Source organism: Argiope bruennichi, chromosome 1 (genome assembly GCF_947563725.1).
Source record: "Argiope bruennichi chromosome 1, qqArgBrue1.1, whole genome shotgun sequence".
Lineage (NCBI taxonomy): Eukaryota > Metazoa > Arthropoda > Arachnida > Araneae > Araneidae > Argiope > Argiope bruennichi.
Genome location: NC_079151.1, coordinates 102,439,920 through 102,467,899, shown reverse-complemented (window position 1 = coordinate 102,467,899; position 27,980 = coordinate 102,439,920). Strand labels below are relative to the sequence as shown.

Sequence of the window (27,980 nt, the reverse complement as noted above, 5' to 3'; positions counted from 1 at the left end):
AACAAATGAAGATTGGCTTAATTTCTAAATTTAAATAAGAATCCTGTAAAAAATAAAATACGTAAATTAATTTATTTTTCAAACTTAAATAAGTATATACTTTCACATTTGTTTTTCTTTTAATGAAGCATACAATGAAGTTGAAAAAAATATTTTATAAAGACCAAATTTATTTGTATAAATTATTGAATTTTAAGGCATTAGTAAATAATAAAAAATTCTTATTAAATTCGTTTCATATCTTCGGTTCCGATAGCATAAAACGGATCTTTTAAAAATTTTCTTCAAGGGTTTTTTGTTCTTGAGCATGGTAGAAAGAAAAACTTGAAATTGTACAAACGATTTTTCTTCGGTTAAATTGCATATCAGATCTGGTTTATATCAAACAAATATAAAAAAACAAAATCAGCTTTAATCCAAACGATTTTCTAATATTTTCAAAACATGACACTTGTAGAATATTGAAGAAAAGAAAAGCAGGCTTTTTGAAACATTTTGTTAGATATTTTTCTTTCTTATAAAGAGTAAACCTTATAGTTATTTAGTTCCGATGAACATGGAATTCATAAAAATCAAATTTTCATTTCTTTTTAATTTTTTAATTATATTAAGTGAGAGAAATTTCAAGTTGAACAAACAGTGTTTTTGCAGTTCAGCTTCATTTTTAAAATGTTCAGTACACACAAAAAAATGAAAGAGCGAAATAAAAAACCATGTAAAATTTTCAGATACAGTCTTTCACATGTGGTCCTTCCTTGAAATAATTTGTGTGTGTGTTGTTGTTTTCTTTTCATCTAAAAAAAGACACATATCTCTCCATTTACAGAAGACTGTTTCCAATTTATTCAGAATCATTTTTCATAGAAATTCGAGCTTCAATAGTTTGTGCCATTACTATCATAAACATCATTCTTATTCATTTCAATCTGAAATATATGAAACAATTTAATTTATTTTCATGCTCACATATACTATGCAAAATTTATTGCATTGACCAAAATTATTCTCAAGGTAACATTTAAATTTTTTTTTAATTCTATAATTACATGACTTACATTGATGAAATTCTTTATAATGATCTTAATTGAAATTCTTACTCTATGATCTTTAATAAATTTACATCAATAATAAAATTAATGAGATTTGTAATCATATGACAAAATTGAAGCATTATATAATCATCAAATTGTAGTGCCAGAATATTACCATACATTAAATTATAGATATTTTTTTTTTACTTCTTTTCTAAAAAGAACAATATACAGGCGTTAAAATATGATATAAAAATATAGAGTGATCCAAAAACGTTTCAATTTCTCTATGGACTTTTAATAAATCAATGAGATATCGTATTCTCCAAGTAGATTGTAATTCCTGTATATATATATAAAACATTTAATATATTAACATTTCTGAAAATAACGTTATTAGCACAAATTAAAGAATAACATAGAGAGAAGGAGTAACTCTGAACATTGTAAATACCAAGACAAAAAAAATTATGATTTAAAAATTAATTTAATAATACTTTATTAGATTTATTTAATTAGAGGATACAGAATATATATTGTCAATAATTTTAAGTGTATATACTAAAGAATTCGAATGCATTTATATACGAAACGACTATTGTCAAACTCCAATGTATCGTAAAAAGTAGAGAAAGGTAGAGAACAACATTAATTTATCACAATTTGTGTACAAAATTGTTACCTTTCGACATTTTTCGCTGTGAAGATACATGCATTTGCTGTATCGAATCACTAAAGAATTCGAATCCATCTATATACGAAATAATATTTTTTTTCCAAGTCCAATGGGCTTTTAAATGTAGACAAAAGTTGAGAACAAAATTAGTTTATTTTCAAAAGTTTTGCACAAAATGATTACTTTTCGACATCATCGCTGTGAAGATTCAGGCATTTGTCATGTCGATGGGCACGGTTTCCAATACTCTTATAGAAGAACGTTGCACCAATGAAATGAAATGAACGTTTAAGGTTCCCTTGAAGCTCCTCATCAGTCTGGAAGTTTTTTTGAATTTTCATTTAAGGATAGAATACTAAGCAGAAATGCCTAATCATTCGTCTTCCCAAATAAGAATAGCATTCTGCTCTGCTAGCTTGTTGCCGAGATTCCAGCATTCTTCCGAATATGTGATAAACGTTTAGAATAAGATCACTTGTTGCGATAGTCTTCCAACCAAGTCTCCCTTCACCTAGAATGCGGCTTAGAACAGAACGATTTTCATCTCTTTCCTGAATTGATAAACTTAATAGAGAAGAATAAAATTAACAGACTGACGATGACCTTCAAGAAAGGTTAAGGTCCATACTACATCAATTGTAACAATGTTTTTAGAATACCGACAATATGGTCCACCTATATAACACATGCCTGAATTTTGGTTTGGTTTGAAGGTTTTGGCTCAAGAGCCAACTGCATCTAGACTGAGCTGAAATGCCTGAATCATTGCAGTGGTTAAGTCGAAAAGTCGCTAGGCTTGTGTTTATTATCAAAATGAATTTTTCTTAATTCATACAATATTTAATTTTCCTCATGAATGTATCTTTATCAATCTCACCGACATTTAAAAGATGATTTGTAAAAATCTAATAATTATACAAAAATTATTCAAAGTAAAAAAAACCTGGAGAATATAATACAAAAATAAATTGAAATAAAAATGAATCTAATTTGAAAATTTTATCAAGAGTCACCACCGGGCTGGGTTTCAAATCAGTGATTTTTTTGGATGACTGGCCAGAGATTTTCGTCCAAAAATCAACCTCCCTTGGCCAGAAATTGATGAATCAGAAGAACAATCTGAATTACAGAATTCAGTTAGATAATCTCCATAAAACCTGAAAATGATGACAATTACAATAAAAAAAACTAAAAGTATGGCTTTAAAAGCCCCCCTTTTTTCCTAATTAAAATTTTATTTTTACTGGTAAAATTAATACTTTTGTATTGTGAATACACCATTCCTTGGATTGCGAATCAATATTCAAAAACAGTTTTGTATGCATTGCTGATTGTTAAAATAGAGGTTTCAAGATATTTTGAGATTAAAATGCATATTTCCTAACCATATATAATATATATATAAATACTTACTTCATTATTTTTGTCTTTCGTTTCCTCCTTATCACTGGAGGATTTGAAAAACCATTTTCTTACGAATGGACTAACAGCCTCTCGTTTCACTTCAGGCACATGAATAAAGATTTCTTAAATAATAAAAAAATGATTTTTTTAACATTTGATTATTATATTAAACTGAAATATTTTTCTTTTCAAATATTTAAGTTATACATGCTTATTAAATATTGCGAAGTCAAATGTGTACTGTGAAGTATGTATACTTAAGACATACTTCATTAGCTAAATGGAAAATAGAAAAATTTCTTTCCTTCGCAGCAAAAAGTCAAAGAAAAAAATTACAGTATTTTGGAATTCACAAGTGATAAAAAAAGTCATTAGTCGGAAAAATTTTTTTGAATGTGCAGTTGAGTTTTCCTGATAGATGGCGCCAGGAAGATTTCATTTTATTTTTGTACTATTATTCAAAACTTTGAATATAACAAATGCGCTTATTTGTTAAAATTACTAGATTTAAATTTGATTCCAATTGAATATATAATTCAATACTTTTATGTTCTGAAAGTAGATTTAACATTCTTATAAAATGCACATAAGTGTTTCGCCTTTATTAACGTGTCGAATTTAGTTGGCATTATTCGTTACTTGAATGACGATCTTTGCTTTTTTCTATTTAATATCTTTTTAAGTCTTAAGTTAAATTAGATTTAATATATGCGTAATTTTACATTATGTCTGAAATATCAATTGTTACAATTAGTGTTTATACGAAAATTAGATTACTACCTCAAATTACTGTGGCAAAAAAAGCATTTGCAAATGTTTTTATGGTACAACTTTCAATACAGGACAAATTTAATCGGCAAAGAGAAATACTTTAATGAATAAGGTAAATCTATAAACGATCATGATTTCATTACAAATATTTATATGTCTATTAAATATATATATATATATATATATATATATATATATATATATATATATATATATATATATATATATATATATATATATATATATATTCTGAGCTTGCGAATTCTATAGAGAAAACGTTTTTTTTTTTTTATGGAATTACCAAATTTGTTACAAATAAGTTTTAAAGTGCGAAAATGCGCACCTGAGAACGGTTTCTCAAATATATATATATATATATATATATATATATATATATATAACGGAAAATACTGCAGTTTTTTTTTGTTTGTTTATTGTTTATTAGAGTTAATTTCAGAAATTATTGCTGGATAAAAATAATTTATGAACTACCTTAAATTATCTTCGAAATATCATATTTTCATTTGTACATCAATGGAAATCTTTCATTCTTATCACTATAAATCCTTTCATTTAATTCTTTCTGTCTGTATAGCTAGTTTTTTGGCTGAATTTTAACAATTTTTTTAGAACTGTTCCGAAAAATTTGTAGCCACACTTTTCAGTTGAAATGAAATTCATATTGTTTTCTTTGTTTTGTACTAGTCTCAATTTTACGACCAGCGGGTTCGCTGGGAATATTCATTGCATTTATTTTGAATTCAAACATTTATATATGATTTAATATTTAATATTCCATCACGAAACTATTTCTTATATAGCTTTAATATCTATCAAATTTTAATAAACATTAAAATCATGTAAGATTAATTGTTCTGTTCTTTGTACACATGAATATGGATTCAAATCTCATGATATAACAGCGGCAATAAAATTCCCATTATCGGGTTCATTCATCTTTGAACATTCTCGATGATATTATAACTTTACTTCATCATTCGTCATGAGCACTATACAAATATTAAACTGAATCGTTCTTCTTTAACTTTCAACAATGTAAGAAAAATATTTGATTAATAATTTGATGATACAATGATAACGATATGAATTTCGACCTTACAATGTGCTCCAGTTTTGAAAATTATGCATAATATATATATGTAATTTCTAAATTACAGGAAAAATCTTCATAACTATTAAATTAATATACTATTTCATATTTTCACTGATAATTATAATTATTTAATTAATTAAATTTTTAATTCTATGAATGTGATCTGATTGGAAATTCCAGAAAGTAAAGAAAAAGATTTCATTATTGAATATTTTACTCTGAAATCTAAATTAATGAATAATAGAAAAAATACTTAAAAAAATTCCATGGCTTAATGGCTTAATACATGTTAAATCAGACATCGTGTGCTAAACATACACGTATTGGTGATATGCGAAAGTTTAAAGAAGCAGTTTACAGCTCAGGAGTCGTCGTGGTCATCTATCCGGAGTTGAGAATTACAAAAATATTTCTAAAGTAGCAATAATGTTGCTGTTAAATTCAATGTTAATATAACTAAACTAAACCAAACCTCTATGTTCATTACATCGGCTGCTTCACACAAAAATTTAAAATTGAATATAAAACCATTTATAGCATTTACAAAATTTATTCTTTAAGCAATATCTCCTTGCACCTTGTATATAAGTGGAAAGAAAATTAATTATGTTTATTATCTTCAAAATATATGTTATCTTACTTAAAAGACAGCTAGCCAGGTAGCCGACGCTTAATGTTACGATTGTAGAAAATAGAGGAAGCCACATGTACGACCATTTGTAAATTGGGAAAATATCGCTAAAAAAAGATTAAAAATATTTTTAGTGGTATACAAATTTCTTTGAGGTGAAAAATATATTTAATAAACTAAAATTTTATAATAGATTGATCATTTAAATTTAAGCTATAATTGAAAACTTTAAAGAAAAAGAAAACAAAATTGTACATTGTAAATATACGTCAAATCATGCCAAACATTAAATATTCATTAAAATTTGTATGGTTGCCACAAGAACTACATCTAACATATTGGTAGTTGAATATCTCTTTTGGCGAATTATCACTAAAGAAAAATTCTAGTTTGGCGGTGGTACCATATATTTTAATCATACCCAAAATAGAATATGAAAAAAATTTACTGTTCATCATCATGATATTTATCGATTCTGCATGTAGATTTAATTTCTATGCATTTTTTAAAAAAATTGCCATTTTTTTTTTATTTCACTAAGCATTTAATCAACTACAAATTATTATTTTACCCTTTTAAGGGCCATTTTTTTCTAGTCATATTATGTTAAAATATTTTTAGGCTTGAAATTAGAATAAGAAAAGGAATTCATTTAGCTTATTAGATACATTTAATTTGATTAATTAATCAGTTTGGTTAATTAATAATTAAGTAACAAATCAAGACACATAATTTTGTCTGAGATAAAGAACTGAAGCATCTAAGTTTCTGACTTACTAAAAAAATTTGTTTGAACCTATGCCAAACTACATAATTTCATACAAAGATTGATAAATTTGGTTGGAAGCATACTTCCCACGGCCCTAGAAAGGGTTAACGTTAATTTTGAAATCCATTTATTGTTTTTCAGGCGTTTTTAACAATGCGTATGTAAATTATAAAACATTCTAGTTAAAAAAAAGTATTTTCTTCAGTATCAATTAATTAATACTTCTGAATTGTTGTTGAGATACCGATATGTGTATGAAATGGCACAATATCCACTTTCATTGAACCTTTATTCGAACTGTAAAAGTAAGAAAATTCCGTAATGTGAGAAAAGTTCAATAACATTTTTTATTCCTGATCATAAGTATAAAAAGAATAAAATTATTTATGAGACCGGAAGTTATGCAAAATAATCTAATTAATAGGAAGTGCAAAAAGTATTTATGCTCTGCTCTTAACGTTGAATATTCTCAACCAAGTAGTTTTAAGGAAAGAAAGAATTGCCATTCTGGCTCTAATAAAACTGCCTGCTGTAATTTCCAATGATGATGTCGTGTCATCACGGAAAGGGGGAGCAGTAGCTTCTGAGAGTAAAGACCCTTGAGCACCCGATGTCTAAATTCTTGCTCATATGAAGATGAAACTCACACATTCGCTTGCACAACCCCGATTTACGGGTGGGAGGGGGAGGGCACATTCACACACATCACAGATAGAACAAAGATGAAGAACAACCATGCTCGAAACGGGATTCGAACCCGAGACGCCTAGATCACAGGGAAGACTCGTTACCCCTATGCCAGGACGCCGGCAGCATTTCCCAATATTTTTAGTGATTGATTGATTTATTGATGTGAGTTTTAGTTCCACAAGAGCCAACCCCGGCTAAACTCCGTACCCAGTATTTTTAGTAGTATTTACTGAAATCTTCAGACTCAACGCAAAACAAATAATAATAATGATAACGAAAGTAATAATTCACATTTTTAGACTTTAAGGTATTTTTTTCCTTTCAAACTAGTTAGCGAGAAAGATTGAATAAATTGAATATTTGAAAATATTTATGCAATTGCATGCAAATACACTAATATTCATATCAGACATATATTCATTATACATGTTACGTCAAAACATGAAAGTCGGAGTTCTATAGAATACCTAGAAATTTTATAGAATGCCGGGAACTGGTCTGAAATGTATGAAACAATTTAACATTTCAAGCTTTCCTTAGATCAAATGTCATGCATTATATATGAATGTTACATATCAGGCATATATTCAATATGCATGTTACCGTCAATGTATGAAAGTCGGCGTTTTATAGAATACCTAGACATTTTACAGAAAACCAGAATTGATCTGAAATGTCGAAAAACATTAAACATTCGAAACATTTTTAGTCCAAACACTGCAAATATTTTTATCAGATATATTTCATGTTACCGTCAATGTATGCAAATCGGCCTTCTATAAAATACCTAGGCATTTTATAGAATGCTGAAAAGTGCTTGACAATATATGAAAAAATTAAATATTTCAAGTATTTCCAAAACCAAATGTCAAACCGATAAGATTTAAAATCTCAAAAGCAAGAAAAAAGAATCTTTTCATAAAATTTGGATAAAATTATATTCGACAATGGATTAAACCAGAATGATGGTGACATTCTTACCTTGAAACTTTCTGTATGTTCTGCCTATTGTGTATGTTTAAAGTAACCCAGTGATGTATATGCATGCATAAAGCATCGGCAAAAAAATTCATTCTTTGTGTGGTGACGCTAATAAAGATGAGAAACTGATATCTTGTCATCTCTTTGTTTCAAAACTCTTTAAAGAATAGTACTATCATGGCCTTTTTTTATACTTTGCTAAAATAGCTTTTAGCATGACTGGGTATTCTATAGAATGATATTACATGCAATGACTAGATGAGTCGTATAATCATTATCATATTTCATTTTTTTTGTTCAAAAAATGTCTGGCATTCTATAAAATATCAAGGTATTATATAGAATGCATACATTTCATATATTGCCGATAACATATAAAATTTGAAACAAATATTTTTGTATCAAAATCTATCAAAATTATGTTCGTGATTTATCAATAAAAAGTGGGTGACAAAAATAACTTATTAAAATGTTATTCGGAAATACTTTAATTTTTTTCGTTTAATAATTCGTTTCATAATGTTATTTACTCTTATTTATTTTTTACTATTAAAAGTACGACGACCGTGTTTAATTATATGAATGTTTCTTAGATAATTAAACATAATATTATACAGTTGTTATTATTTTTAATAGAGAGATGAATATATTGTAAATATATTGGTATTGGCAACGACATAAATTGCCATTCTTTCCATGCCACGAATTCATTTGTTTTTCAATTATTAGTTATTTAAAATAATCGTAATTCTATCATGAAAATACCTGAAATATAACATTAATTCGTTAATATCACAGACAGCATTTGCTGTTTTCATTTATATAAAACGTGCAAGCAAATCTAAAATCCATAAGATAGTGTTAGGAAGCAACTATGAAAAGTCAGGTATTTATTTTCGGAATTATGATAATTATGACTTAATTATTACATGATTCGCTCTCACGATAAAAATCGATTCATTTCTTGTATTTTACACTAACATAATTTGGAAATTATCTATATTACTCCAAAATAAAGAAAAAAAATTATTCCAAATTTAAAAAAATGACTTTTACTTTTCTTCATTGCTTATGAAGTGAGATATTTCTGTAAAGTTTTCTGTGATGCTAGTCGCTTCAGATGAGATGTTGAAAAATTCTGTATTTGACTTTATATGACAGCCTGCGGTGCTTTGAGGCAAAGTGTGGATTGGCGGTTTGGTAACAATTGCGCCCCAACCTGCCCAAGCATACATTACCATTCCTGATAAAAGACCTGTAAGTGCGCCCTGTATAAATAGAAAATGGAAAATTTAACAGTTTTTTTAAATTTGATTTCATAATTTTATCAAATATAATATAAATAACAGCGAGTGTAATTTATTACTACTGAAGTTATTAGAATTAATTAATTTAAAAAACAAATTTTAACAAAATCAGTTAAAAAAACGCATATTAATAAACATTTTAAAAAATTTTAAAATATATATATATATATATATAATCATAAATTTACTATTGAAAAATTCGAAATGAATATTAATTAACATTTATCAAAAGAGTAAATCATAATAAATATTGTTGAAAAGACTGGTTGATATAATTGATATCGAAAGTAAATTTGATAATGGTATAATCTTTTTATATTGTTATAATGTTATAATGTAATTGTTATTAGTGTTATTTAATTATGAAATGTTTTCTAATATTATTGTAATATTTTAATTTTTTTTTGAAAAGGAAACTAAATGAAATTTGATAATTATTTGATGATATTCATTTGGCAATAACTTATTACAGTATCATTAGTGGGTTAAAGAAACTGGATTTATACTTCAGTTTGAATTATGAATAAATTTAAGACAGAGAATATGATTTATCCTGAGAAGTTCTTTTGCACACACTTAATAATACAAGTCTGTATTGAAGCTCAAAATATTTAATTCCCAGTTTTACATTTTGAATAAATATAAAACAAGAGATAAAATTTATACTAAGAAGGTCTTTTGTATGCAGTTAATAATAAAAGTCGTAGATAATTCTGTATTGAAATTCAAAATTTTTATTCCAGACTGATGATTTGTGATATTAATTGTATTAATATCATTGCGCATTTTCTATCAAATGTACAATTAATATCATTGTACATTTTCTAATTTATCAAAGGGGATTTTGACGTATATTAACTGAAAACATCATTTCAGAGACAATAATTCCCTTCAGATATGGATTCGTAGCTAGTCTTAAAACATGGTAACTTCCAGAATATTGGAATAATAGAAATAAATACCATTCCCATATTTTTCTTCGCAAATATATTTGCATGGGTAAAATATTCATTTTTTTCTTTCTTCGTCTCGATGCTTGCTAGTTTGAAAAATTACACATTCATCATTTTAGATTATATCAGAAATACTATTAAGAACGGTTTTTTTTCTTTCATGATTAATCTTTACCTAGATTTTTCACACTTAATTCAGATATTTTCCTATGATTTAACACAAGAATAAATACAATGTACATAGCAGTGGTAAGAACATGTATATTATTGTGAATGCATAATATGCTTTTCAAGATCATACAAAATCTACTGTGATATTATTCTCTAATGTAATGTAAAAAGATATGACAAATAATGTTCAAAATAATTTTTAATAAATCATGACGCAACGTTACATCAAATGCACGAAATATAATATTGTTACAATTTTATGAATTCATAGATTAGTTCAAATTTTTTTACCTGCCAGTCATTCGAACCACTCACAGACAATAAATTTAGCGACCCTAAATATAAGAGCACATGGTTTATTATATTAAAAAATTTTCTTATCATCATGTTAAAGATTTTCTTTATCATCTTGAAGTCTTTTTGTCACTTCAATGACGGAACATTTATTAATATTGGGATTTCTCTGTGAGTAATTTGCTTTCAAAATTATGTAATGAAATGTTTCAACTAATCTCTACGTAGTAGAGTGGATATGGAATTTTTACGTCAATGAATTGGACGTGGAATACAGCAGAGTGTCTGCTATGATCACCATATCTAATATCATAATATCATAGAAAAAATAATTTTTATAAACAATGCATAGCTCATAATAAATTTTATGAAGTTATATCGGAAAAATATTAAAAGCTCACTTAATTTTTAAGTATGTAAAATCGTAATTGAAAGTTCTAGGAAAAACTGCCCTAATTGGCACATTTTTAACCTTCAAAAGCATATTTTTACTAAATTTGGTCTTTCCAAATTAAGGCCTCCCTTGTATTGCGCCAAAATACAGCCGCACTTATTTTTTGTTATCAGTATATATTAACAAATTCAAAAGGCATAAAATAACACATATTCATTTTTATACAAATTTAAGAAAAAAAATTATATTTCAAGCCACGATAGCATTTTGACCATCAAATTATTTTAAATGAGGAAAAAATATGAATTTTAGTTAATGCAATTTTTTTTTATTATTATCAAGTTACACAAAATTAACCACTTACTGGTTCATTGGCTGTCGTTGTGAACATTCCAAGTAAATAAGTCCCTAGAATTGGAACAGCTATCATACCGAGAACAATGTTGGCGGCTTCAAAAACACCTCGGAAATGGGAAGACACTAAAGCCATTAATAATATGAGGAAAATGTATCCTACAGCTGTCAGAAAGAAATTTATTCTCGTTAATTCAGATAGGACAACTTAATCTGTCTTAATGGTAGCTGACTAACTGTGACACTAAAATTTTTTTAACAAGCATAACTTAGAATGTTAGAATTTGATACAATGTTTAACTTGAAATGGTATAGTCTAATATATCTATGCAAAATATCAGGCGATTTTGATTCTCAAAATATTTTATTCATTGAATCACAATTCATATTTTCTCTCTGGAAAGAAAAGAAATTAAAAATATGATTTATAAATTAAAAAAAAAATCATGTATATGACATATTTTTATGAAAACAAAATAGTTATATTAAGATCAAAAATTTTAAAAATCATCTAAAATATTTTAAATGATATATGATACTATAATATCATTTAAAATGTTTTTCATCTAAATAATTTTGGCGATATTGGATAGACTATACCTTAGTAATTCTTCATGAAAAGAATAAAGTATTTTAGTGAAGACAGTGTAGTTCATAATGTGAGACAGATATTAAAAATCTGCATATGGTAGTATATGTATGGTAGTATGGTAGTATATATATATCTGTATATGGTATCTGTATTAAAAATCTGTGTATGGTAGTATATGTATGGTAGTATAGTATGGTAGTATGGTAGTATATATATATCTGTATATGGTATCTGTATTAAAAATCTGTGTATGGTAGTATATGTATGGTAGTATAGTATGGTAGTATGGTAGTATATATATATCTGTATATGGTATCTGTATTAAAAATCTGCATATGGTAGTATATGTATGGTAGTATAGTATGGTAGTATATATATATCTGTATATGGTATCTGTATTAAAAATCTGTGTATGGTAGTATATGTATGGTAGTATAGTATGGTAGTATGGTAGTATATATATATCTGTATATGGTATCTGTATTAAAAATCTGCATATGGTAGTATATGTATGGTAGTATAGTATGGTAGTATGGTAGTATATATATATCTGTATATGGTATCTGTATTAAAAATCTGTGTATGGTAGTATATGTATGGTAGTATAGTATGGTAGTATGGTAGTATATATATATCTGTATATGGTATCTGTATTAAAAATCTGCATATGGTAGTATATGTATGGTAGTATAGTATGGTAGTATGGTAGTATATATATATCTGTATATGGTATCTGTATTAAAAATCTGCATATGGTAGTATATGTATGGTAGTATAGTATGGTAGTATGGTAGTATATATATCTGTATATGGTATCTGTATTAAAAATCTGTGTATGGTAGTATATGTATGGTAGTATAGTATGGTAGTATGGTAGTATATATATATCTGTATATGGTATCTGTATTAAAAATCTGCATATGGTAGTATATGTATGGTAGTATAGTATGGTAGTATGGTAGTATATATATATCTGTATATGGTATCTGTATTAAAAATCTGCATATGGTAGTATATGTATGGTAGTATAGTATGGTAGTATGGTAGTATATATATATCTGTATATGGTATCTGTATTAAAAATCTGCATATGGTAGTATATGTATGGTAGTATAGTATGGTAGTATGGTAGTATATATATATCTGTATATGGTATCTGTATTAAAAATCTGCATATGGTAGTATATGTATGGTAGTATAGTATGGTAGTATGGTAGTATATATATATCTGTATATGGTATCTGTATTAAAAATCTGTGTATGGTAGTAAATTCACTTTCTTTGTATACTAACATTCCGTAATAAAAAATAATTTATCGATAATAATATAATAAATAATTTATATGAATTGATCGTAATAAATGGCCGGGAAATTTACTGTCCAAAATTAAATACCACGTTTAGATCATGCGCCATGTTTATAAATACAATAAATCAAAATATTTATTCCTTTCTGCATTTAGAATTTTGTTTTAAATTTTAAAAATATAAACTTTAAGTCTTCAGAAATATTTATTATCCTAATAACTTCATATTATTTGGAATTTCAATAAAGAATAAATTGTTTAAAAAAAGAATATGTTTGAGCATTTTTAGGAAATACAATACGGAATGAGTATCAATCTTATATGTAAATTTCGAAATTCGGTGATTTTATCTTTTTAGAGGAATATGATTTTAACATGTACCCTAAATGAAACTCTTTAACAAAAATTGAAGGTATATTTGTATATAAACGACTTGTGTATTTTTCCATATATATCCCTATCCTGTTTAATTTACGATTCAATGAAAATATAACCATTTAAAGAAAAGAAAATCTGGTGTTAATACGTTGTTCTATCGTGTAACGCTCCATTTTCACTAACCCTAAACTATCAGCTGTCAGACTGTTATTTTAATGCGCTTGCCAACACTTTATTGCACGAATGATGGATACAATATAAACGACTCTTTATAAAATAAAACATTTTTTAACACTTGACAATGTGGAACAGAAATTGAAGGCGTTTTGCATATAAATGATTCTTTATGAGACAAAGCATATTTTCTAATAACATTGTCAGTGCAACTGTAAACTATAAATATGATGGAATTGTAAAGTTAACAGACATTTTAAGTAATTAAGTTCATCTTGCATTATTTAAAACATGAAATATACTTTGAATAAAATGTTGTAATTTCTGTATGTTATAGAATGTCCCTTTTCCTAACTAATGTTTGTTTCGATTTTAGATAATAAGTATAAAATAAAAGCACTTTATGAATATATTATTGAATATGTAATTGTTAAAGCATTATGGGAATTAATGTTAATATACACAAACAATATTATCTTCAAAAAATTGGGAGAAAAATTCTTGTATACGTTAAATTATTGTTCAGATTTTTTAAAATTCTTCAAGTTAAGAACATTGTTAATATTCCTTAGAATGTTAATAAATAATATATATATATATATATATATATATATATATATATATATATATATATATATATATATATATATATATATATATATATATATATATATATATATATATATATATGAGCATATAATGTTTACTCCCTCTCGCCTTTAAAGATTATTTGCTATTTGATATCAACCTTTTTGTATGCCTCATATGTACATTTTTTCATCGCCACAAAATCTGAATATTATTGATTTCTTATCAATAAACAATAACATACCTAGTAATTTGGCTATTAAAGTCATCCATGTGTCACTTATATTTTTACAGCAACAGAAAGGCTTTATAAAGTCTTCTACTGTAATGTTAGCTAAGGCATTGACAGCTGAAGAAAGAGATCCAAGTGAAGCACTGAACACCCCAGCAATACATAAACCTGTGAGGCCTGGTATGTTACCAAATATGTACAGAATACCATAAGGCATCAACTGAAAGAAAAAAGAAAAATCATGGAGTAATTTTTTTATTACGAGACTCTAGTGTAATTAACTATGTATCAGAATAATCTTTTCGTTGATTAGATTAAGATCTGTTAAATACTATTATTGTGGTATTTAGCTGATACAAAGTTGATGGGATCAGAATAAACAGTTGGTAATGGGGTTGGTAAACAGTTGGTAAAAATTGAGTCAAGATTTGAATTTGCCACCATTCGTGCAGTAAAGTGTTGGCATCCCTATTTAAAAAAAACAATTTGACAGCTGATAGTTTAAGTTTAGTAAAAATGGAGCATTTCACGATAGAACAACTTGGTTTCATTGTTGAACAAAATTTTTAAAATAATGATATTCTGCGGCCACAGTTCGAAAATTTGAGAATTGGCCCTCTAGATCGTAAGATTTAACACCACCATTGGATTACTTTTTATGGCATTTTTTGAATTCATAGTTTTATGCCAGCAGACCCACAAGCGCACGTGCATTGAAGGAAGAAATGCAACGCTGCATCAACAAAATTCAGTCACATTTATTCAAATGTCATGGAAAATTTCGACAAAATGCGTATGTGCCAGTGAAACCGTGGTGGCCATTTGTCTTGTGTATTTTTCCATATATATCCCTATCCTGTTTAATTTACGATTCAATAAAAATATAACCATTTAAAGAAAATAACTTTCTAAAACTTTTTTTTATTTATTCAAATCTGGTGTTAATACGTTGTTCTATCGTGTAACGCTTCATTTTTACTAATCCTAAACTATCAGCTGTCAAACTGTTATTTTAATAGGCTTGCCAACACTTTATTGCACGAAGGGTGGCAAATTCAAATCTTGCGATATTTTTTTTTTTGACATCGTTTATATCCAAAAATTCGCTTTAAGAAATATTGTCTGAAAATAAGTAAAACTAATACAAATTTGTAATTAAAACTAATATTTATTCTAACATGATATGCAGTCTAACTAAAGTGGATGCATAAATAGTTTGAACTCTTCAGAAATTAAGAGCTCAAACTAAGAAATCACTAAAGATGTTTTTTTTGTTGTTTTTTTACTATGAATTAAAAAAGAGTTTAAGAAAGTTATATAATAATAATTTATCATACTTTGCATTAATAAAAATTGTAATTGCTATAATTAACCGCTCTGCCATTAAGCTGCCTTTGCCTTCACCTTCTATGCAGAAAATATTAATGCCCTCGAAATGAACGAAACGATGAGGTCAGAAGTTGCAGAGGAATAATAATATTATATTTTATATAAAATACATTTTTAACATTAAAATAATATAATTATGTTTTTAAAATTGTTTTTATGTGAAAATTGACATCTCTTTCCAGTCCTGAGATTAAATATTTTATTTATTTTCCTAAATATGACGTTCTTACTACTTAACCGTCTACAGCTAATTTGATAAGAAGCGACACCGGCTTCCGTTGTGTCCATTATAAATACTACATTAAATTTTGCTCATAAATATAAAAGCATAATGCAATAAATGACTACTTCATTACATAGATTTTTGTCATGTGCTGCATGACTTGGTCAAAACTAAATGACTTACTGTCTTCAGTATTAATGAATGTATAGTAATCAATTAAAGAATCCCATCAACCCTCTATTTATTAATCTCTCTCTAAGTAGGTACATTCTGTCATCAGGGATGAAATTCACAAAAACATTTATACACCAAGAGAAACGAAAGCACGTGTGCTAATTTTCAGTTTTAATGATTGTATTGTAGTCATTTATAGAATGCCCATCAACCCTCTATGTACCAATCACTCTTTAAGGAGGTACATACTGTTATCTGCGATAAAATTAATGAATATTTTTGCACACCAAGAGAAACGAAAGCAGGTGTAGTAAATCGGTCAGATATACAATCAGTTTTGAGACGTTCCAAAATATACTGAAGCATAAGAAAATTCTCACCGGTTGCTTCGAGACGTTTCATTCAATAGTTGTTCTTTATTAATGAAGGTTATAAAAATATTTTCATCAACAATTATAATTAATATACAAAATTAATCGAAATAATTGTTGTAAGTGAAGTGATACTAATTAAAAATAGAGATAATTTCAACCAGAGAGAGTGGTTGAAATTATTGAGAGAGTGGTCTCTATGAGACTTTCTCGCATACTCTCTACTAAAGGTGTTATCGCAGAGAACGATTTGCTTGGCACTACAATACTTCTGAAATATTAACCATTGGCGCTAAAATAGTATTTTTACTGAATCTATCGTGTCATCTTTGGCGAGATATTTAGCGATTAATCCCTGACATGCGGTTTAATGTTTACCGAAAATCGAATCTTTGTTTTAGAACCGTCTTACCCAACCGATTAAAACAAAACTTTGACAAGGAACTATAATTGCAGTCACAAAATACCATATAAAATTTGATCTGTTGATCAAGTGCAATCATAAGTCATTGCGATTTTGTGCTATCACGTTAACAGGTTTCTGAAATTGCTGCCGAAAAGATGGCTGATCTCCTTTTGGATTAGGATCAAACTTTCATAGATGTCTACATTAGTACTATAAAATTTGTGCACAGAATTTTATCTCTCTAGTTCTCTTTGTTTTGTAATTACGGCCTTAACTTTTATTCGAACAGCCGGACAGACGGCATTTCTCTGTACAGATTTGAGAAAAACCTGTACAGAAAAATCTCTTAAATCGAAATCTACGAATTTGGTGTAAAGCCCGCGTACTGAATTTCAACAGTCTAACTCAAGGCGTTTTTGAGTTATCTTTGTCACAGACAGACGGACATTTTAAAAAATGTGTTTTTCAAACTCAGGGAGATATAAAGCGATGAAGATTCGTCAAAATTTAAAATTAGAATTTTGGATGATTACTATACTTTCTCTATTCAACTTATATGAGAAAGAAAAAACAAGTACTTAATTCAGAAAGGCAAATAGCACATAATACACTAAATTGTCCTACAAATGGCAGAACAGTTTACATTTGATAGATTCAGGTTTTTGGAAAAATAAGAAAAAACATTTTATTGTTAACTTGATTGAATTGATTAGATGGGTTTATTAATTTATTTGAATACAGCGTGATACAGATAAGTCATGTAAAGAATTAAAGGCCTTAAAAATTATTTATTTACTATCAACGAGGGCACAGAAGTATAAAAAGTAGGAATATTTTTTTAATTATAGGAATTTATTATTTATTTTTTTAATTATGTAGTAAATCTAAAATCTATTTTTTTAATTAAAATCTTTCAAAACTCTTCTTATTCTTAAATAAAACACGCATTAAATTAAACCAAGATTTTAATTTTGAATTTTGGAAAAATGATGTAATAACAAAGAATATTTTTTTTAACTTACTTGGTCAGCGGATTTCAGTTTTACGTTTTCATCCTTCATTGGATCGCAATCATGGAACAAGGCATAGAGAGAAATTCCATCCCAGAACATGAAGAAGAAGAAAAACACCACCAGAGGAATGCTCAGAAGCAATGCTCTGGTAATAAATAAATCATTACTTTGTTAATTACTTTTTTTTCTGTTGGAGATTATTTGTACTTAAATTCGCAACTTCCATGAAGTTTGCTAAGCAATTCTACCCAATTTGCCACCTTGATTGTTTTGATCCTTACAATGTTTTTTAATGTAATTATTGTAAGAATAAATAAGAAAACCAATTGGTGTATTCTCCCAAAATCTTTCTCGCCTACTTTCTATTAAAGCTGATATCCCAGAGAATGCCTTTGCATGGCATTGGTGTACAATAGATACGAATTAAAATTTTTTGGCTTGAATTTAACATTTTTAATGAATCTTTGAATCTTTCTCTATCATGCAATCTTTGGCGAACTTTCAGTGATTAATCCTGAAATTAATTAATTAATTAATTTGAATTTCGGTGATTAATAATTTAATTAATTTTTTATCTGCTTATTCTGTAAAAATACATGCAAATGTTATATGAAATGTAACAGAATAAATAAAGTCTTTTTCATTGATGCTTCATTTTTTATGCGAAATAAAATAAAAACTAAACAGTTTTTTGCTATTACAACCAGCAGAATAATTTAATGATTCTCCTCTTTTGAATAAACAAATTGAAAATTTTTATCGCAGCATTAACGAAAAACTCGTTAAATAAATCATTAAATTACTTATTATCATGATTTAAATGAGTCTCACTGTTGTTTTCATTAAATACTATTTTTAAGAATTCTTCTGTTTAAATAAAGATAAATAATTTAATTGATAAATTTATTTTAGTTGAAACATTTGATTTAATTTAATAACTCAATTAAGGGGGTCCGGGACACATTTTGAAATTTTTTTTATTAATTAATTTAAAATTTTGAAATTTTTTGTACTGATCAACCATCTTATTAATAAGCAAAATCACAACCCAAAAGTTTTCAAAAAAATTTTTTAAACTTAAAATTTAAATTTAAAAAAAAAGTGACGTTGTTTTAAATCGATATAACTCAAAATATTTTTGATCAATTTTCAAAATTTTTTCATTAAATCAAACAAAAATATATATTCTTTCATTTTGATTCGGCAATTTAAAAAATATTAATTTAAAAAAAAACTAAAAAAATTGTTAAAAAAATATTATAAAAAATCTTGTGTACTTTTTTAAAAAATATTCATATCTTGAAAAGTAAAATTTTTTTTTTAATTTGCTGAATCAAAATTAAGGCAAACAGTTTGAAAAGTACGTGTTTCAAATTTCAGACCTCTATCTTTATATGATCTGGACTTATATCAATTTGATGACAACAAATAATGAAAAAAACGCAACATGGTTAAAAATGCGTTTAAAGTTTAAAAATAAAATTGATAAGAATTAAAACTATTTAAATACATTTAAAAGCTTCCAGATGCATAAGAGACGCCTCCCTTCCTCACAAGTGTTTATTTTAATTTAATTTTACATTTACAATTAAGAAAACAAACTTTAGAGCAGAAAATTAAAAAGCACGTTGTCTCATGAAATGTAAACACAGAGGTTCTAATAAACACTGAATCTCTTCGTTTCACTTCATTATTGAAGGAGTTGAGTTGCATACAAACTAAATCTAGGATTTAAAATAAATTCTTTAAAAATGTATTTCAAAAAAAAAAAATCAAAAATTAAGCTAAAACAGTGCCGGGAAATGTCTGTTTACATTTAAAGAGATGAAGTTGCCATGGCAACGCCTTTTTGACAGTTGGAATTTCAAAGCAGGGGTCAACAAAAATTATGATATCTCTCGTTCTACTTAAGACAGAAACATGATTTAAATGTTATTTTAAGCAGAAAAGCATGCAAAATTTTTTGAGCTAAAAAAAAAAATTTCGAAAATTTGACGATTTTTGTGTCCCAGACCCCCTTAATAAAATATTTTTTTTGTAATGGTGTTTGACTGTCTTTAGAGCGGCAAATTTTCTATAAATTAGAATATTAATATAGGAAAAATTTCTAAAAAGTTTTCTGAAAGATCTATCTGTACTTCCCTTCTTGAAAGTTATTTTCTTTCTAAAATCTATCAAGTAATTGCTTTTAAGCTTATTTTTAAATCAAAATTATTTGTTCTATTCTACTTAAAACTATGAATTATCAATTAGGGTTTCTAAAAGGCTAAAATACTTGTCTTCTCTTCTCTTCTTGAAATATTTTTTTTTCTTTCTTATATGTCTCCAGTAATTACTTATTGACTAGCATTTTTAAATAATAATTACTTGAGGTATTCTATTTGAAACTATGAATTATCATCTTGGATGACATTTTGTGCTACACATCCTATTAAAACATTCATTTATAGATTTTTCTTTTTATCTTGAACTGATGTTGATTTTTAGTTATTTTATGAGCAATTTCTTATGATTTCAAATTTTAATTATGAAATAATTATAAACAGATTTCTAAAGATACAACAACAAAATCAATAATTGCAATAATGCATTTTTTTAAAACTGATATAGCTGCTTAACTACAGCTACTCAAACTAACTTAAAAAAAACTGTTTGAATTAATTCACTCTACAGAAAATTTAGAAATGCATTTTATGATTTTTTTAATATGTTATTCACCTCATACTCACTGTTGAGCCTTTTTTAAATTTCCAACACTTAAAAATCGCTGTATTTGTGACTGATTCGTTCCATACATAAACAACCAAAACAGACTGCCGTTTGCAAGACCGTTCCAAAATGTGTAACGTTCTGTAAGATCTCCGGAAAAACTGAAATATAAAAGGAAATGTTTTATTGAATCCATAGCTGTGTTATATAATTTTATTGAAAAATGTTGTGAAGTTTTAATTTCATACATTTTTATAATTTATACAATGTATTATAGAAAATTTTGCCATTACTTTCGCCTTTACAGTACTTTTTGCATCTTCCACAAGCATTATTTTGTAATTTCTTGTTCTTACTGTATTAGTAATGCGATCAAAAATATAATTAAGCGATTATAAAAGATACTGTTAAGAAAAAAACAGACATGTAAGGTGTTTTATTTTTTTTAGAATTATAAGTTTGTAATAATAAAATATTATCTATTTTTTACCAGTGGCAACAGAACGTGGTAAAACGTGGCCAGTTTTCAAAAGAGGAAATTTAATCGTTTTCCAATCTGTGTCCATTTTTGAAGGCAATTTGAAAATTCATCTCACTTTTTTTATACTTTAAATACTTTTAATAGCTGGAAAGGGGATAGTTGCTATAAAACTACTTTTTATTTTTCATTCTAATTGTTTATGCAATACTTTTAAAAATATATGTGTTCATAAGTAATAATTGTCCATTTCAGAAACATTGTGTATCACGTTTGGAAGAGTTTACTTAGCATAAGGTTGAAAAATCATTAATAAGAAGAGTAGTTTGCAGGATATTTTTATAAAACACTTTTTCTATTTAGCTGTTTTTTTCTGATGATAATTTTAAGATTTTTTTTTTATTTATGCCAATATGTTTTAATTTGAAACTTAAATGATATTTCAATATATTTTTAGTAAAAAAATAAGCAAATCTTCTATAAACCTTTTTCTCACCCTAGTTATAGGCAAAATAAACTCCAACTCATGAACACGGAAAATCAAGGAAACTTTTATATTCTTTGTTTAAATAGTTTCATGGCTTAGTATGAAATTTCACCTTAATTAAGGGATTAGTAGCAATTTTGAAATGTTGAACTTCTGATGTATTGTCTTAATATTTTGATGCATGAAAAAAAATCATGCTTTATAGTATAAGAAAATTCATAGTAAAATTCTCACTTAAAGAACATGAATCGCCCTCCTTCATTAGTAATATTGAAGATTTCTGTGAAGCCTAACATCATCGATATCTTAACTACAACAGCAACCATCGCCAAATACATAAGACTAGACTGAAATACTACTGTCCACATCACTGCTTTCAGTCCTCCCTAGAAAAAAAAGCAATTTTTATACAAAATATTTATATGAGGAGAAGATACTTGCACATTGTTGCAAAAATACTTATGGGCATTAACGAATTCAGAAATTCTAAACGTATAGGTTTTTGTAAATTAAACACATAGCAAGTATTTGCTATGCAAAATAATTTTAATTTTATCAAAGAAAGAATTAAATTCATATTTTATTAATATATTGTTTATGAGAGCCAGCAAGAGTTTTTTCCTCGAAACTTTCTCGGATATGCTCTAATGAACTTGTTATGCCAAAGAGTATCTTACATGGCATTGGTGCACAATAAATACGCAATATTAACTTTTGAATGAATTTAGCATTTTTACTAAAACTATGGTGTTATCCTTGCGAATTATTTGGAGATTAATCTCTGGTATGCATTAATAGTATCCAAAAATCGAATGGGTGTGTTAAACACGCCTTTTTCAAACAATTGAAACAAAAATTTGACACAAAACTGCATTTGTAGTCATAAAATTCTATGTCAAATTTGATATATTTAAATCACGATGTTTTTGAATGATCTCGTTTACATGTTTCTGAAAGTACCGACAGACAATCAACTCATTATTCGATTTGCTCAAAATTTGATAAGTGTCTACATTATAGATGTTAAATCTGAGAACCAAATTTTATCCACCTACCTTTCTCCATTTTGTAGTTATTGAGTTAGATTATATTCGAATCGCCAGGCAGACGGACTTGTTCTGAACAGATTTTATTTCAAATTTGAGAGTAATTTGCAGATTTGATGTAAAGACCGTATTCCAAATTTCAACTTGCCAGCTCAAAGCGGTTTTGAGTTATCTTTGCCACAAACAGACAATTTTCAAAAATGTTTTTTTCGAACTCTGATATGTCTAAAACCTGGATATTCATCAAAATCTTGAGTTTAAGTTTTTTGACAATTATTATACTTTTTCTATATTAGGCATGCAAGAAAGTAATGAATGAATCTAAATATACAGTATAAAGCAGTAAAAACAAAAATATAAATAAAAATGAATGCACTTTATTAAGTCAAGAAATTATATGCTTATACCGATTTCAAATCTATTAGATCTTTTGCTCTATATTTATTCTTATAAGTTTTTTATGCTGAAAATTTCCAAAGATTACAGTGCAAATACATTTATGTGTCATACATTTGCAGTAAATATGTATTACCAAAGGGAAGAGTACCTGTGAACTATAAATCATACAAATCCCTGCAAGTGAGAAAATTGAAGCCCAAGTTGATAAACCTGTAACAGCATTCAGTGCTAATGCTGGAGCATACAGCACTACGCCCATATAAAGTATCTGAAATAACATAAGAATAAACATTTTGATTCTATAAGGACGGTCAGGATGGATACTTCATTGATTAAGGTGTAATATTTAACCAACTATTATATGCCTTTTACCTAATATACTTTACAGCAATACTCTTTTACGAATTTTCTTATGGATGTATGCTACATCAAATTCCGAAAACAATTACATAACAGAGATTTTTGATTTATAATGGAAAAATATCAATGAATTAAAAAGCATTTAATGGCCACGATATTCCTTAAGCCTTCAAAGTGCTTGTTATTTGAATCTAGCTCCAGACTTATTCTTATTTCTTATTCCTTCATACATATGTATGAATGAAATTATATGTATGAAATTATATAATTTTCTTTTTAACATTGATAAATAAATTTATAAATCTAAACTGAAGTTGAAAATCAATCACTTGACATATTGAAAATATAAATTGGCAATTCGCTTCTAAATAAAAATCAATGTTCACTTTATTTTTTTTCTTTCACTTCAGTTTTTCTTGGAGGTAATTTCTTTGTATGCAACTGTGTCCTACTTTGTCCTATAGCCTGAAACTAAACATTTCATCTCTTTGTTTAACACAATCATTTTGAATTCATGTTACATTCGAAACCTTACACATGATCGTAAAATAAAAACTGGCAATATTTAATGTATTTTTTTTCTATTATCGCATATAAAAGATGAAAGGTTTTAGATGTTATTAGAAACGAAAAACCAGTGATCCTGTTATTTTATTGCAAATTACATTTTTTTCGTAAATTTTTCCCCTAAGGTTTAGATTTTTCGCTCGGACTAAGAATTCATAAAGTAAGAAGTTTCATTTTCTAAAATACTTTCTCTTTTATTCATACACAAATACGAAATTTTTGAGTCCATTATAATTCGATGCATTTCATTTCCCCATATTAAATAATTTGAATGCATATAAAATATGTTTAAAATTGAGCTTACCATTTGGAAAGTATAAAGGATGGCAGCGAGTGTTCTAGTTGTTTGGCCAAATCTTCTTTCTAAATACTAAAAGTATATTTATAAAATTAAAAAAAAATCTAAAAAAATAATTTTTGATTTTTACATTTTAATTTATTCTATGTGTAACTAGAAAATGGAAAGGCCTTTTCACTTCTTATGTAATTAATCCAAACAAAAATCAAAATATATATTAGTGAAAGAGAGACTTTGTTATTCAGTTATAAAAATATTTTATTTAGTCAGAGGAACACTTTTATTTTCAGCAACAAATGCCAGATTATTGATGCAATTGAATATTTTTTTTAAAAATTTGAATGCTTAACGCTCTTATTGATGAAAATTATAAAGTAAATTAAAATTACATTCCAGAACATTTTACAAAAAGAAGTAATAATTTATTGGGAAACAGACACTCTAAAAGAATAGAATCCTTCCAAAATTTGTGATTTTGATCCTTTAAAAAATTGTGGCTGTGATTCAGATAGAAAAGTTCATATTAAATAGATTGAACCATGAGCCACAATGAAATATTCAAGCCATTATCGATATTCTGAATATCGATATGATGTTTGATATTATGGCTTTGAAAAATTTCTGATCAGAAACAATTTTATGAATTCTGCAAAATAATTCATCCTGAAAATAGCTTCATCATTAACTCTTTATTTACCAAATAAACTTACCATGGGTTTTTCAATTTTAATTTTTCACAATTATTGAAGTTTTAGAGTAAAATAAGGCAGAAAAGAGGAAAAAGAAACCTTTTTTTAATTTAATCAAATAACAATTAATTTAATTAATAATTAAATACTTGTAATTTCTTTCTTTAGCTGTTATCTACTTCTCGCTATTTAAGTTTCACTATTCGTGTTGTTTTTAAATATCGTGAGAAAAAAATAGCCATATTGTGATCATACAGATTTAAATGGTAGTTTTATGTACCATCGGTAAATAAAGGATTAAAGAAAATGCACTGGGAAAAATAAATTTATTATTTATTAAAAAAAACATCTCATATCTTGGAAGATTTGTTAAAACAAGATAACTGGAAGAATTATTTTCTATCCTTCAATGTAAATATTAATTATAGAATTTAATATTTGGTTTATTGTAAAAAAAATGGGAAGATTAACTTAATATAAAAAGAAGACAACATACCTGTTTCGAACTTTTGAAAAGAAAAGTTCAAAAAGAAGATCTAATTTGAAAACTCTCAAAATTATCTGTGACAAAATTTATATTTATACCTGTTTTTCATGGGGTGACAAGAATGTTTTAAATGTTTAAGTATGCACTTTATAGTTCCACTTCAGCATTTCCATAAAGAATTTTGCAGAGAATGACTTTTTATTTTCAGTCTTGCTTGCATAATTCAATACAAAGGAGTGTAAAATTGCAATAGAATAGTTTTGAGCTTAAAATTTCAATAAAAATTATAATATAAAAACATACAATATAGTTTAAAAAGTTTTAAAAAAGATATAATTCGAAAATTCTCAAAATTATTTGCGTCAAAATTTTATTCTATACCTGATTTTTCATGAATAAACCAGAATGTTTTAAATGCTTTTGTATTTACTTTATAATTACATTTTCTTATTACTATAAAATATTTTACATAGAATGGTTTTTCATCTTCCATCCCACTTATATAATTCAAAACAAATGAGTAAAAAGTCGTAAAGAAAAATAATTTTAAAATTAAAATTTCAATAAAAATGGAATGCATTTTATTATTACTTCTATTAAATTAAAAATATAATAAATTATTTTATTAATTAAATAATTAAAAATTTACTGTGAAAATGAGAAATATGTCGCAATTTAAATGATTTTGGGAAATTTCTATGATGATCTCACTTAATTATTATGGTGATATAGTTCGAAATACCACATTTTTGTGGTTTTTAATTGTCTATTGTATTTTCATGAAAAGTTATTTTTCTCAAGATTCTGCTCTTGATAAATATAAAAAAATAACAACTATTATTTCTTGTCAGATAAATAAATGAAAGAATAGTTAAGAAGTATACGACATAGTTCATTTAGAAGTATATGACATAATCCATTTAGAAGTATACGACATAATCCATTTAAAAGTACACTACATAGTCCATACGTTTTTGTCTATTTATTATAAAATAATAGCCAATATAAACGCGCCATTTTCATTTGTTACGAGCTTGATATTATAATTTTATATTGGCGAATAAAAATGTTTTCAAAAAAGGAAATTTCGTTCATTATGCAATAGGAACACATAATTGCTATGAATCATCCTTAAAATAATTACATCAAAAACGAAATATAAAATCTTGGACAAAGCGTTAATATTGCTCGCTACTGCATATTATCGTAAAAAAATAAAACATTTTAAAAATTGCCGCACAAATAATAGAATAGTGCAAAAAAAATATCAGATATTAAAGTATTATAATGGAATACAACATATGAATTAAAAGCTAACAGTTAAGACAGAAACTTCCTACCTCATAAGATGTGGATACTTGCATTTCATAAAAAATGGGTAAGAATCCATAGGCAGCCACTAGTCCCCCAATTGGAATACCCAAAGCGCTGAGAAAGTACTGTGTACCATACAAATACAGCTCTGCTGGCATGCCTAATACAGAGATAGAAGACAAACTAGTGGCAATAAGGGATACAGCTACTGGAATTATATGCATTTTCTTGTTGCCCATTAAAAATTCATTTGTTGTTTTCTGGCGATCCCCGGAAAATCGAAAATACAAACCGATCAAAGCAGATATGACCAACATAAAAACTATCACTACATAATCAGTAATTCCTAGTAACTGTGTCATGTTGAATAAAAAGTATAGAAACAGCGCTGAAAAATATATACAATGCAATTAAATAATCGTGGATGTATAGAAGTTAATGACTTAGGTTGGTTGGTTTAAATAAATGGAATTATATTAAGTATTCGAAAGAATCTTGCAAAGAATTCATTGAATATTTTGCGAGATCGATAAAAGAGCATTTTCTTATAAAATCAGGAACTAATCGAGGTTATACCACACATCACTTTCAATGACTTTCGATGAAATGATGAGCATGTAAGTTACTGCTTCGTTGTGAAATAATTGATGACCGGATTGCATACTTGTCTTGACGTCTTACTGATCTATATTTACCAGCTGAAATAACCAGCATTGCTCGGTATGAAAGTTCATGTCTTTTGGTGATAAAAGTTTTATG

The 27,980-nt window shown here is 26.8% G+C and overlaps 1 protein-coding gene across 1 annotated transcript; it reads right to left on the bottom strand.

Moving 5' to 3' along the window:
- Positions 1-33: 33 nt before the first annotated feature.
- On the bottom strand, positions 34-27,760 carry LOC129966401 (putative sodium-dependent multivitamin transporter). Its single transcript, XM_056080825.1, has 12 exons — positions 27,248-27,760; positions 24,738-24,803; positions 23,655-23,774; positions 22,296-22,447; positions 21,117-21,257; positions 18,397-18,532; positions 14,824-15,031; positions 11,551-11,705; positions 9,124-9,335; positions 5,637-5,734; positions 3,121-3,233; positions 34-926 (listed from the first exon to the last, which is right to left on the bottom strand). Exons 1-12 carry the CDS (start codon positions 27,581-27,583, stop codon positions 876-878), a joined length of 1,788 nt encoding a protein of 595 aa, XP_055936800.1. The 5' UTR covers positions 27,584-27,760; the 3' UTR covers positions 34-875.
- Between the last annotated feature and the right edge of the window lie 220 nt (positions 27,761-27,980).